General features: G+C 41.8%; 1 protein-coding gene across 11 annotated transcripts in view; it reads left to right on the plus strand.

Annotated features, from left to right (window-relative positions):
• The first annotated feature begins 3,052 nt into the window (after positions 1-3,052).
• The window catches only part of DYNC1I2 (dynein cytoplasmic 1 intermediate chain 2), a 49,796-nt gene continuing 37,935 nt past the window's right edge, over positions 3,053-14,913 (plus strand). For 2 of the 11 annotated variants that reach the window (XM_005290455.5, XM_065560775.1), the window contains exons 1-3: positions 3,053-3,379; positions 5,408-5,525; positions 7,566-7,680. In XM_005290455.5, coding sequence (XP_005290512.1) covers positions 5,418-5,525; positions 7,566-7,680 — 223 coding nt within the window. In that variant the 5' untranslated portion in view covers positions 3,053-3,379; positions 5,408-5,417. Of the gene's footprint in view, positions 3,446-3,811; positions 4,081-5,407; positions 5,526-7,565; positions 7,681-14,913 lie in introns of those variants that run through there. The other 9 variants (XM_005290454.5, XM_005290457.5, XM_065560776.1 and 6 more) reach the window with 7 other exon arrangements.

Raw genomic sequence — 14,913 nt, forward strand, 5'->3', positions numbered from 1 at the left:
TATACTAAGAAATATGACCCAGTGTTAAAGAATTTAAGGATTCATTAATAAAAATCAATGAGCCAAATTCATCATGATTTTTTTAACCTGTCCATATGACAATCTCTTCTTTGGATTCTCATTGCTAAGGATTAATATGTTTTTCTCTGCATAGAATCTTATATATGAATTTATTTGATTCCTGTAACCTGTCTTTTGAAAGAATTTGCAAATATTTCAAAATCTTACAAAACATTTTAAAATGACTTAACTAATATCAAAATACAGAGAAAAAAGAAGCAGAAAATATCAAAATATATAACATTAAAGAAATAAAATTAAAATCTAGTACATTCCTGTTTTCAGGCACACACAGTTTTCAGAAGACATATTGCCCTTAGCAATGAAATTCAAACACAGACAGTTTGTGGAAGTTCATTATTGTCGCCTTCACATTCTCATCACTGAAAGGCAGGTGCAGCCCCTTTTCTTGCATATCATGAAATCTCCTCTGCCAGTTTCACTGAGAAGCATTTATATTCTCCCTTGAATGGTATCACCCTTACTCTTATAAATAATACCTCTTTAACAATTAGTAGCAGCCAGGACACAAGACACCTTTTCTAATTCCCCCTAAACGTATTCTAGGTCAATGGTTCAGTACTGACTCACAGAACAGACAAGCTATTGAATAATCAACACTGCTTCTTGCAGCAATCTGAGTTTTCCTTGGAGACATATCTGTCATGTACTAACCTGCTTAGTTTATGACCGTGATCCCCAAACTTTTCAGGGTTGCACGCCCCCCCTTACCCTATCCATGGCTCCCCAGAGCCGGGGCTGGGGCCATGGTTCCGGGGGGGTAGGGGGGTGGACAGGGTAAGGGGGCCAAGGCTCAGGCGGCAGCTGGGGCGCAGGACCAGGGCCAGGACCAGGAGCAGAGCCCCGGCTAGGCCACGGTCAGGGGCTGGGTGCAGGATCAGGAGCTGGGGCCATAGCTGGGTGCAGAGTGGGGCTGGGTGGCGCTCCCTCCGTCCCATGGGGGGGCTGACCTGGGCCCCACCGTGCCCCCCAAATGTTCCTCTGCCCACCCCAAAGGGGGGTCACACCCCACTTCTTGGGCACCTCTAGTTTATGATATAACAAAATCACAGCCTGAAGAGGCCTGAATGCAGGCTTGAGACTACATATTCTGAGAACAAAAGCAAGCCAACCGGGAAACACTGGAGCATTTTTTCAGCAGATGTAAATTAGCACAACTCCATTGTTATCTAATGGGCTATGCCAATTTACACCACCTGAGGATCTGGACCCCTGACTCTTGAGCTAACTAATGCAGGTCTTTGCTCTACTGCAGTGATACTGACCTCAGGGGTTCAGGAGCCAAATTAGTGATCAACATTACCCAAAAGAACCACAGTAGTGTGAATTCATTTTTCATTTACTAAAATACTATATATTCATATTTAAACAGTATGACAGGGAAAATATTTTGTGTGTGTATACAACAAAATGACTGACCAAATATTATTATTATACTACAATTGGCTAATAACATAGTACAACCATCCTGACTGGTTAATAACTTAGCTTGGTTAATAATTAAATCACAGAGTGTTTTCATATCATGTCCTGCAAAGGAGAGACACAGAGCCACTTGTGGCTTGCAAACCTCAGTCTGAGTATCACTGTTCTACAGATCCAGTTTTACAAGGTGCTGTGCACTCTGACCCTGATCTAGCAAAGCAGGTGCTTAACTTTAAGCACATGAGTAGTCCACATTAATAACATGCTTAAAGTGTGTGCATAAGTGATTTGCTAACTCAGGATCACAGGGATCAGCATTTTGAAGGATCAAGCCCTGTACTGAGTGTGGCAAGGTTTGCCTATGGCTTTGGCTTAACCTGCAGGAAAAAGGGCAAATCTTCATGAGGGTTTGCCCAGTGGACAAGTGGCAACCCATTATCTTTTGGAATATTTGTCTTAACCTTACTAACCATATTATTAAACTGGGATTTCTTTATTTGTAACTTCAGCATTAGCTTGGAGTTTGAATCAAAGTTGATTGTTTGTGTGTAACTTCACCCCAGCCCAGCACTCACAATGAAACAGTGTGTGTGCAACATCACCTCTAGCTTAACACTTGCATCAAAGTGACTTGGATGCATGTAATCTCATCTTACCCAGTTTGACACTCATATTGGTTTATTTGTGTGTAATTTCACTTCTAGTTTGGCACTCATGTTAAAGCAGGTTTTTCGTGCACAAATTCATCCCTAGTTGGCACTTATACTGAAGTAATTTGTATCTAATTTCATTTTTATCCTCTTGCAGAACCTAACAGAACCGGCTAGTTTGTAACTTCACCCAGCTTGGCCCTCACACCAAAGCAGTTACTTTGTGTGAAACTTTAGTACTGGCCTGGCACTTGCATTTAAGGGGCTTTGGTATCATCCCGCACAAAACAGTGAAATTCCCAATAGCCTTGTTAAAATCGCTTCTTTATGAACCCAGTGACATTACTGTCCCATCACTAGTAGACATGTTAGTAAGTGGAGGTTGGAGCAGGCGGTGTCCCTGATTGTGTTCCTAGCCAGAACAAGGTGGGAAATGCCTCTCCCTGTTCCTATCTCATCTCATCGTGAATGTGATAAGGATGGGAGCTCTTGGGGCCCAGCAGTGCCATGTCCGCACACCTGTTTGTAAAGGGACCAGCAGTTAACACACGTTGAGAGTCTTCTTCGTGAGTGACCAGGGCGGCACCTTGCATCCGACGAAGTGGGCATTCACCCACGAAAGCTTATGCTCCAATACATCTGTTAATCTTAAAGGTGCCACAGCACTCTCTGTTGCTTTTTACAGGCCGGCACCGTGACCGCACCCACCGTGCACTTCCTATACTGCGGTCCCTGGCTACGTACGCTCTCAGTATGCCGATGTGGCCTATTGAAACTACACTTTCCAGCATGCAATGCTCCTGCTGCAAGGATAGCCCCCAGAATGCATTGCTCCATTCCTAGGGCTGCGGCCTGGCCGCGTTACCTGCTGGGAAGTGTTAGCCCAAGGGAGCCGCAATGCATGCTGGGAATTGTGGTCTCCTCGGCCATAATTCCGTACTTGACGCTATAGGAGCAATGTCGGGTTTATTTTATGCCATTTAGGTGCCGCTCTCAGGCCCCTCATTTCGGGTGCTGGAGGTGAGCCCTCCTGGGCAGTGTCAGCAGCTTTTTGCCAACACTTCCGTTATATTCGTGTTCTGTGTCGAAAAGTGAATATGTCCCTCCACGAGCGCCGTAGGGTTTGCAACGCGTGCGCGTTCTGCCGGGAGAAGCTGGTATGTCCTTCCGCACTTGCCGTAGGTTCCCGGCTCGCCCGACGTTGCCACCGCCTTTGTGAAGAGGTGAAAGCAGAGCTGGGCGCGGAGCCTCTGAGCGGTGGTTTAGGCGGAGAGAGATTCTGCTGTCAGGTTAGCGCCGTCCCCGGCGTGTCCTGAGGGAGGGGAGCGCCCCGTAGCCCCTGAACCAGCCACTGCCGCGCCCCTAGCCTGCGTTAGCGGCAGAGAGGAGTCGGGCGCCCCTTCCCCCCACACCCAGTGCCGCCCGGGGGAGGAGAAGCTACACCCTCCCCCCCCCCCGGTACCGCCGGCAGTGGGGAGAGGGGGAGCAGGTTCCTCCCATGGACTGTGGTGGGCGAGGTGGCCCCACACGCTGGGCAGTAAAAGGCGATGGTCCGGGGCACTGTGGGGGTGGGGAGACGGCTAGCCCCGTCTCAGGCGGAGATGCCAGGTCCCTCGGGAGGCGCTTGTTGCCTTGTGTTGTGGGGAGGGGGCCCTGGGCTGAAGCGCCCCGGTTGCTGTAATGGGTGAGCCTAGGCATCCCGGTGGCGTCTCCTTCCAGCCCTAAGGGCTCTAGGGTGCGCCGATGCAGTCACCTTTGGGTAACAACACGATTCTGTGCAGCAGCAACAACAGCCCAGCCACCGTGCGCGGGTGTCCCCTCGAGCTCTCTCTCACCCGTTGTTCGCTTATCCCCGCTGTCACAGCCCCTTTCAGGCGTCTCTGGTTTACGCTGAGGCTGGTTGCAGCTGCTGATAAGGTACCAGGTCAGGAAGACGCACCTAATCAGATCAGTTTTTCATCTTTTTCCAGTTGCAGCAGTGCTGTGAAGCTGGCTTTCTGTATTGGAGCCACCACATGTTATATAATTTATGCTGTGTAAATTTAGTATTAAAGTTCCAATTCCTTTATTAAAAACTAAACAAAAATATGCAGTGATCGTATTCATCTCTGAAGTTGCTTTGGTGATCTTAAAAACAAATCTTTTGGCAATTTTATGTTTAAAATATAAAAAATCAACATTTATATTGAACTAAATATATGAAATTTCTGGTATGTTTCTTTTCTCATGCACACATGCATGTATGTGAAAAAAGAAACAGCTGTCAATTAATCGTTTATGGCTTTTAGCTTCATCATCTTTGGAAAGCAGTGCTTGTGCAAACATGATTTCAGGCGCTTGAGTAGTTCCATTACTGGGGCTTAAAGTTAAGCATGTGCATCACTGTTAGCCGGATCGGGGTTTAAGGGCATTCACAGCTCCTCCTCTTGTTCACTGTAGAACTTCCTAAAACATAATTTGGATTTATGTTGCATCAGCAAATTTGATCTCTTATTCTTCCACCGCTCTTCTGATCTGTATTTTAATTTTTTGGTACCTTTGTTTAATGGGAATGAACTCTCCACCTCTACCAACCTGTTTAATTTGGGAAACCTTGCTGTGTTCACAGTAGAACATATAATTGACCATGCATTTCTAAATCCACCTATGTCTGCATCTTTCTTTTGAAAAATACACTGGAATCCTTGTCAGTAAACACTAGACAAAAAAATAAAAAAAAAATTGAGTAATCTACATTTTGTATAGTTCAAATTGTATTCTCTAATAAATTATACTTACCTTGTTTTTTAGTTCATAATAAAGTTGGCGTTCCTCATATGATTCAGAATATAGATTTAATACAGCTACATACTACACTGTTAAACTGCAACATTTAAAATGAACTAAAATACAAAAGCAGTTCCTTATTTGTTGATATTCTCCTTGCTACTGTCCTATGCCTGGATCCTGAGTGTAGTTGACTCTCTTCATATGCAGAGACACATTGTAGGATTAGAGGCTCTAATCTTTTGGTAGCCAGCAGGATATGCTGAGTGAGGGAAATCTGGATATGATGTAAATCTGGATATGATGTAATAAATGTTTAGGTGGCTCCTTAAGGCTTTGTTTCACAGCTTTGTTTTTAGTAGGCCAAATAAGTATATTTTATCAAACTGACTACTTTTTTGAAAAATCATGGAAGTCCATTATGTTAAAAATACTTCACTGTCTGTATTATATGACTTGTTTAATAATCACTTCATGTTGATCAGGATTCCAGCCATGTCTGACAAAAGTGAATTGAAGGCAGAGTTAGAGCGCAAAAAGCAACGCTTGGCGCAAATCAGGGAGGAGAAGAAAAGAAAGGAGGAAGAAAGAAAGAAAAAGGAAGTAAGAACCTAAATGTTATCAACAAGAAAATTATCAAATATTTCCTTATGTTCTGTAACTTGTCTTGCACTTAGTAATTTATTAATTTGCTTCATGTTACTTAGAGGTATGTTGTCAAGTCGGATAGGATTAAAATTTAAATGTGCAGTTTTGTTTTGTTTTGAAGGGGGACTAACACCAGTTTTGAATAGAAATATTTAGATGACTGTTTTTCTTCCCCATGCATTGTTAGAAATCCAAACATAATAGCATTATACTAGTGCATGAGAAACAGAAAATTGAAGTGATTTAGTGAGATCTCCCTGTAGAAAGTAAACAAACTGCATAAACTGTGAAAAGTATTTTTTTAAAGTACTTCCTTAAATGTAGTTCTCAATATGTCCCTCAGTAATGACTATCAGTGCTGTTAGTGGCCTAGTAGAATATTGTGCCATTAGCCAACTCTAATCTTCAACCTGCATTTTCAAGTCAAAACAATAATCAGGTCATACCCACCTACTCTTCATGTTAGAAGATAGAATTAATAATCAGTAAAAAGAAAGCCAAGAAATTGCTTAAGTGCACAGTTGGCAGTTATACTCTAGAGCCTTCTGTTGCAAACTTCTTCTGTACATTGGCACACATTCAACAAAGCACTTAAGTATGTGCTTGAAATTAAGCATACGTTTAAATGCTTTGCTGAACTTGGCCCTGTGTTCATGTCTTTTCTGCATTTAAGTTATGGGCTGTTAAGAATCTTAAAACAGCATGTTACTGAACACGCCAGAAGCATGATTCATAAGTAAAGAAAAGACAGAGAAATATCTCGCAATATAATCCATGTCCCAGTGATCACAGAAAAGTGTATTGCTAGTTTGCACTTTCCAGGAATCATGTGTTTATAATATTTGGGAACTCCTTGATTTAGGAGAAATCATACAATGGTTTGGAAATATTACATGTATCCAAGAGAGGAGTAGGCATTTATCTTTAACCATTACATAGTGAGAAAATTGACTTACCTAGGTTTTTCCACCTATTCAAAAGATTCCTGTTGAATGACCAGTTCATCTTTACAAAAAAGAATGATAGTGACAGAGTGCCAATGATTGTACTCTAATTATGTGACTGAGATAAATGTATTGTATAGTATGAGCAACTTGAATTTGAATCATATTTCTTCAAGTTAATAAGTAATAGACTTATTTGTTTAAACTTAATGGAGTGTTTTGGCGCTCTCTCTCTCTCTCTCTCTCTCTCTCTAGAACATCAGTTATTGTAGACTTTTTTCAGTGACCAGTTGGAGGATAGTTCATTTGATTTTTAGGCTGAGGTGATGTTATTGGGAGCTGAGTGTGCTTTAATCCTAAAATTCACTTGGCCCAAACATTAATCTTTTGGTTATTATTTTGAATAATATGCTGAAGCGTTTAGTTACTTGATTTTTTTTTCCTTTTGTTTTGTGGAGTGTGGCAAGAAACAACTTAACGTAAACTGTACTGTGCATCCATCAGTTGTGTTTTTGTGTAAAGAAAGGGTGTCTCACATAGTTCTTTCACAGTTCCCTTTCTTTCATTTTGTGAAACCTATGTGATTGACAAGAAAACCTAAGCAGCCTGTGTACGCCCCTACAGAGAAGTCGTTCTGAATATGTTCATGCCTGCTAGCACATGAGCTATATAGTCTTCTAATTAGTAAATGTTTTAAATATTTGCCATATCGGGCAGAGTGTCCTGTCACACAGTTGGCCAAGGTTCTGTCTGTCTCCTTGCTATCCCAAACCCATAATATTTTTCTTTATAAGAGTTACTGCCATTCTAGCAGTTTTCCAGATCATTATCTCATTAAGGAACATAGAAAGAGCTCTTTGACTTTCCCTGCAAAAAGGAGCTTGAGGATTGCTAGATCAGACTTCTCCAAGCTCATGATATTTATTCACTAAGCACAGAAAAGTGAATACTGAAAAATAACTAAATGTTTTCTCACATATGAAACCACAAAATGTTTTACATCAACTATATACTGTCTCATAAAGGTTGTCTGTTCCTGAAATTTTTTTAGACTGATCAGAAGAAGGAAGCTCTTCCTGTACAAGAAGAGTCTGACCTTGAAAAGAAGAGAAGAGAAGCTGAAGCATTGCTTCAAAGCATGGGATTAACACCAGATTCTCCTATAGGTAAGAATAATACCAGTTAAATCATATCCTACATGAAGAATGTAGCATTTGTATTAGAAGCATGAAAATTAAATGACTGACTCAGTAGTTCTAGCCTGCATGTGTCTCTTGTCTTTGGCACAATTTGTCCTGCATAGTTCACCATTTGTCATAAGTGTCAATCCTAAATGATGTGCCTCCGTGCACACAATTAAATGCTCGAACTCTCTTCTTTTACAAAATATTGTTAGTAAAATGTTTAACTCTGCTAATCTACTCAATATTTAAGATGGTCTCTGAGAACTGGGATCTAAATTTAAAGTATCTTTGGCACATATTAAATAAAATTGAGGAATATGTCAAAAGTAAGTTTCCTTCAGAACATAAACAAAAGTGAATTATTGGGAATCTGTTTTGGTCTGCATTAAATATCATACATTTTTGTTTTCCTCCTATTTTCCCTGAACAGCACATTGGTATTTTGTCCTCTGTCAACAGGCAGGGTTTTAGCTAGCAATTGTCCACTTCTCCACAATTACTGACCTTAATTACTATACATTGTCAGTAATGCATCAGTTTGTGCATTTGTTCTGTTTCTACTACTTAACTTCCCCCTCCTACCAACACCTACACAATCTTATGGGTGTTGGATTGAGGTTCACTTAATCAGCAGATGGGTCTAACATATTTATTAAGGGAAAAACAGAGTAGTGATCAGTTACAAGTGGGAAGTTCATCAGGACAATCTCATCAGTCTCCTCCAGCACCAAACAATACAGCAGCCTCCCTTTGTCACACAAACTTTTTGCATATATTTTCTTATACATATGTCCTAGTCTCTCATTTCCATGTTAACTATCTTCCCTGTCCGTACAAGTTTAGTGTTAAATCACACCGGTCTTTTCTAACTTTAGTTATTTTATCTTGATTACACTGCAATTTCTTACACATATGCAACACTAAACATGATTATTCTGCAATTTCTTACATGTACACAGTTCTGCTTATGCTGTTAAATGTTATCAGAACAGAGTGTTAAAATCCACAACAGTCTTCTGTCAGGCCTAAAGGTGCTTTCACTTCCAATAATGGGGGTAACAGCAAAGTCAAATGTAAGTTTTAACTGTCTAGGAAAATATAATTGTTCTTAATTTGTTCTTTCCCTATTTTAGCCTCAGATCCTACCCCATTGTTGGATAGGTTTTGTATATCAGGTATGTCTGATTGCTCAGACTTTGGCTTTCCTTAGTCACATCTTTCTGAAAAAAAAAAATCAAACTGGAGAAGTATTTTTAAACTCCATCCTGAATCTTAGACACTTCTCTCATCACTAGTTTTTGACCACCCAGGATTTCAAGTTATCCTTTTGATTTGGGCTATCACTCTGAATCTTGTCTTGTCTTGTCTGCAAGTATGAAGCAGTGTGGCAGTTGCTTTTCCATTATGGACATGATCCTTCTCTGACTACCTTGTTGCATCTGGTCTTGAAACAATCCCTATGTATTTTGAAAGCGACCATGGGGATGCCATTAAAAACATTCTTATTCCATAAGCTTCAGCAATGGTCTACAATGACTTGTAAGGGTAGAATCCTGTCTCTTTAATCATTACTCTGGCAATTGTACTCCACAGATATTTGAGTATCTTTCTCTGTGTCTGCCATTCAGAGTTTTGGCGTCTTTAGCAGTTCAATATGTTACAAACTATCCATTCCTCTCTGGGTATTTTTGGTAGACTAAAATTTTGGACATTTCCATACAGAAGAAATGAAAGCTTGATAGTTTTGCTGAACTAATATGAAAGACTCTTTCAGAAGTCCACAAGCACATGATTACTAGCTGTCTGTGAAAGTCTGAAAGCCATGAACTGGTACATCTCTATAAAACAAATCTGTGGGTTTATAATGTGTAACTGTTCATGGAAAATTGTCTGAAATCCCATGCCCTAACACAATTGGTACTCTTCAGGCAGGGAACCATTTGTCCAAAGCCTGGACCTTGCTTGCATGTGACAATGGAGAACGCTCCCTTTCAGTGGCTATATTTAACTTCAAGCAGTAGCTTTGATCAAGCTCTAACTCAGGTTACGTTAAGTTTCTTCAAAGGAAAGAACTATATTGGAAAAATGTATAAAGTAAACACGTATTGATAGTCTTTCCTTTCTGTAGACTTCCAATAAGGCGGTTTTCCTATATCAGATATTGCCTTAATGATATAATATGGGATTCCACTTCTAAGAACTCATCCTCTGAACCAGGTTTTCTTAAATACCACCATATCCCTGATGTAAGACGACATACTTGTAGTAGGAAGATAGCCTGAGATATAAGCCCTTGTGTTAGAGGCCTGGTATGAGGCCTGAGCTAAAGTGGGCAAACTTCGCTAATATAAAGCAAAGTTAGCAAAAGTTAGGCTGTGAGCAAACGTCAGGCTTTGCCTGCTGGCAAGTTCAGAGAATCTGGCAAGAACAGGGCTGATATTGGAGAAACACATTGATTAAGTACTCTGTGCCTAGCACTTCTTAGAAAACACATTTCAGAAGAGTGGTACCAAAATATCCTGATATCAAGGATGGTACAAAAATATTTTCCAAGGATAACAGGAACATGCTGACCCCTCCTAAAAGACAAGGTCAGGATAACGGAGTGATAAATAGAGATGTTTAAATCGAACCAACATGCACAAGGAGATGGGTGATAACTAGCCACATCAGGGGGCAGTAACTATTTATCTCACAGGGGCAGCACATAATTTGTTTGTATCAGGGTATAAAGAGGTATCTCTGAGAGTGTCTTGGTCCAACCAAGGGGGGAATGGAAAGTTCTGCCATTCACAGAGCTGCGTCCATTGTCACGGGCATACATGCCTTAGTATCCTCGTGCTATTACTGGTGCTTGGTCGACAATAAACCTGGCCTGGTGCCTTCGTACCTTAACGGATCTTGTGGTCATTGGTTCGCTCGAGGTCTGCTGTGCCGGCTGTCTGTGTAGACCTAGGATAGCACACAAGGAGAACACACACAGATGAACATCTAACAATACTTACTTAGTGAAACACAAAACTGCTTCAAGAAATCATTAAAATTTTATCTTCTAACAATCAAAATTAAGCATTCTTATTTGGAGTGTCTCGTAAGATAATTAAATTTGCATTAAATAGGCATTGTCCCCACCAAGGGGGAGACTTCCTTTTTGGAAATGACGTACTCCACAAGGGGGCATTGCAGTATCGCAGACTAAATTTGAGAATGCTTTAGAAATAATACACTCATAAGGATTCTGTGCACAAATCTTTTTCTTAAGTCTTCTGATCTGCTCTTCCCACTAGCCCACTTACTAACTAGGAAGAGTGTGCAAGTTTTAGTCTAGTAACAGTGCCTAAAGAGATTAGGCCTCAAACCTCTTCACTGCATGTTAATATTTGCAGTATTGATTATGAATAAAGTACTGTAGAAGGAGATCTAGTAAATCATGGCATTACCTAAAAATCTGTTTGCTAGATACATATGCCTACTATAAGTAAATGATAGGCTACTACAAGTTGCCTTTTGGTAAATCAGTATACAAGGACTAGTTCTTGTCAATTCCTTTTACATTTTGCCTAATTTTAGTCTGCCTTCTACGCATATTACATTATCTTAGATCTGCTTTTACCAGAGGTGTATTGGAGAGTTCTAAATGTAATTTCCTCTGCCAGAAAAGCATTTTGGGGGAGGAGCAAATTTAGGGTTTTTTTTTTAATAGGCAGAACACCAGAAATAAGAATTATTTTCCAAAACCCTGGATTAGATCTGCCATTTACTTTGGTCATGAGAATCTATTTCTTTAGCATATACATGTTGTACTACAGTTAAATCACTCAGTTATGCTGTACATAGCAGATTTTTAAAAAATGGAAACTTCATACAAATGTAAATAAACTGGGAGGCATAGAGTAGGTACTCAGGCTGAAACTAGTCTTTCCTTTCCAGATATATAGTGCTGTCTCTCTCTTTTAAAAAAATAATTCTGGTGCAAATAGGATTTAATAAAGATAGAATTTTCATTAAATACTTGTGTGGTTTTCTGTTGAACAAGAGATTCCTAAAAAGAAAAAGGCATTTTAACTTTAGTGTATGTTAGAGGGTCAAAATCTGTCCTGACTCGCACTCCATGTAGTTTCAGTGTCTCGAACAGGGTTGCATCATATGTAAATTGGGGCAGAATTTGGTGTAAAAAATCAGGGAACCTTCAAATGATTGTTTTCATTGGTTAATTATTTTCATGGCAGTGATCATAGAATCACAGAAACGTGGGACTGGAAGGGACCTCAATTGGTCATCTAGTCCAGTCCCCCTGTACTGAGACAGCACTAAGTATTATCTAGGCCATGGGTCTCAAACCTGCGGCCCGCTTGCGTGTGGCCCGCGGGGCTCCCTGTGTGCCCCCCCCCGCCCCTCTGCCTACCCGAGGGATTGCCCCCTGTGGGGTTGCGAGCCCCGCGCTGCTCTCTGCAGCAGCTGGCAGCACGCCCTTTCGGGACGGGGGGTGGAGGGGGAAGGAGGCAGAGGGCTCCTGCATTGCCTCCTTCCAGGCACCGCCCACTGCAGCTCCCATTGGCTGGGAACAGGGAACCGCGGCTAATGGGAGCTTCGTGGGAGGTACCTAGAGGAGCGACAAGAGCAGCGCACACACGGAACCCTGAGCGCCTCCCCTCCCCCAGGGGCTGCAGGGACACGGTTCCACCTGCTTCCAGGAACGGAGCGGCGCAGGGCCAGGGCGGGCAGGCAGGCAGGGAGTCTGCCCTGGCCCTGGTGTGCACCGCTGCCACCCCAGAGCCGCTCTAGGTAAGCGGCGCCGGGCTGGAGCTCACACCCTGAACCCCTCCCCTGCCCTGAGCCCCCTGCCACATCCTGCACCCCAACTCCCTGCCCTGAGCCCCCTGCCGCATCCTGCACCCCTCCTGCGCCCCCTGCCGCATCCTGCACCCTTTCTGCACCCCTTGGGGGCAGCGTTGGGGTGGGGACTTCGGGGAAGGGATTGGAATGGGGCAGGGAAGGGGTGGGTAGAGGTGTGGCAGGGGCGGGGCCTAATGGAACGGGTGGAATGGGGGCGGGGCCAGAGGCAGCGAGGGTGGGTGTCAGTAATGCGGCCCTCGGTTCAATGCACTAGTCCTCATGTGGCCCTCATGGTCATTTGAGTTTGAGACTCCTGATCTAGGCCATCCCTGACAGGTGTTTGTCTGACCTGTTCTTAAAAGTCTCCAATGATGGAGATTCCACAACTTCCTTAGATAATTTGTTATAGTGCTTAACTACCCTTGCTCTTAGGAAGTTTTTCCTAACATCTAACCTAAATATCCCCTGCTGGGATTTAAGCCCAATTACTTCTTGTCCTGTCCTCCGTGGATGAGGAGAACAATTTATCACTCCTATTTGTAACAAATGTTTACATACTTGAAGACTGTTATCATCCCCTCCCTCCCCCTGTCTTCTCTTCTCCAGACTAAACAAACCCAATTTTTGCAATCTTTCCACGTGGGTCACATTTTCTAGACCTTTAATCATTTTTGTTGCTCTCCTTTGGATTTTCTCCAATTTGTCCACATCTTTCTTAAAGTGTGGTAGCCAGATCTGGACAGAGTACTCCAGCTGAGGCCTTATCAGTGCTGAGTCGAATGGAAGAATTACTTGTCATGTCTTGCCTGCAACACTCCTTCTAATACATCCCAGAATGATGTTCACTTTTTTTGCAACAATCTTACATTGTTGACTCTCAGTTAACTTGTGATCCACTATAACACCACCCACCCACCACCACCCCGATCCTTTTCTGCAATACTCCTTCCTAGACAGTCGTTTCCCATTTTGTATTTGTACAGTTGTTTGAAAAATTTCTTCCTACATCATGTACTTTCCGTTTGTCCTTACTGAATTTCATCCTATTTATTTCCCACCATTTCTCCAGTTGAAGTTCATTTTGAATTCTAATCTTGTCCTTCAAACCACTTGCAACTCCCCCCAGCTTAGTATCATCAGTAAACTTTATAAGTGTACTCTCTCTGCCATTATCCAAATAATTTATGAAGATACTGACCAGAACTGCTTCCGGGACAGGTCCCTAAGGAACCCCCCTCTCTATGTTCTTCTGGCTTGATTAAACCATTGATAACTACTCTATCATTTTCCAAACAGTTTTGCACTCACCTTATATCAGGTTCATCTAGGCTATATTTCCTTATTTTGCTTATGAAAACATCATGCAAGACAGTACCAAAAACTTTACTAAAGTTGAGATATATCCCATTTACTGCTTCCATTCTATATCCACAAGGCTTATGTCAGAGAAGGCTATTGGGTTGGTTTGACATGATTTGTTCTTGACAAATCCATGTTGACTGTTAGTTATCACCTTATTTTCTTCTAAGTGCTTACAAACTGTTTGATTACACTGCTCTACAGCCAAAATGCTTCTGAAATAAATGTAGTCAAACTTTACTAATTCTGGGTCACTGAGAACGAAAATGATGCTTAAAATTGTTGATTTGGCTCTAGTTTTCAAGATATGATATTGGGTCAGTATATACGACCCTTGACTTGGCAATGGCAGAGGATAAGTGAGTTATAAAGGGAAGGGATCTCAATTTAAACCAGAAATGACTAAAATACATCTTTGACTGGATCTATGAATAAATCTGACTGGGTTTGGACAGTACTTGCTTTTTAGGCAAAACAATGAATGATGCAATCTGAAGCTGGTATTGCGTCATACATGATATGAATTACATCATGTTATCCTAGAAGTCATGGATGATGCAATCATAACGAAGCTTACATCACTCTGCTGAACAAATTGCCCTATATCAGCTCTAGAAATCATACAGTGTCGTGCTCTCTTATTTGTCAGTGTTTGATTTTGCAAAGGGACACATTTCTGTTTAGCCAAAGTGAGCAGAGATGCCTCGTACTTGTCTGAACAGTGCAGATAACTTCTGCTATGTTTGTAGTGAAGTGACTTTTGCATCACAAAAGCGCAGTATAACCACTATGGTTAAGAAAGCCTATCACTTTTATTTTGGCTGCAAAATTGGAGATCAGGACAAGAGGTGGGCCCCACACATATGCTGCAACACTTGTGCAACAAATCTTCGCCAGTGGTTGAACAGGAAAAGGAAATCTATGCCTTTTGCAGTGCCAATGATTTGGAGAGATCCAACAGATCATACCAGCAATTGTTACTTCTGCATGGTGCCTCCAGTTGGGAAAGGTGTGTCAAAG

The sequence above is a fragment of the Chrysemys picta genome, chromosome 11 (genome assembly GCF_011386835.1).
Source record: "Chrysemys picta bellii isolate R12L10 chromosome 11, ASM1138683v2, whole genome shotgun sequence".
In the NCBI taxonomy this organism is placed as follows: domain Eukaryota; kingdom Metazoa; phylum Chordata; order Testudines; family Emydidae; genus Chrysemys; species Chrysemys picta.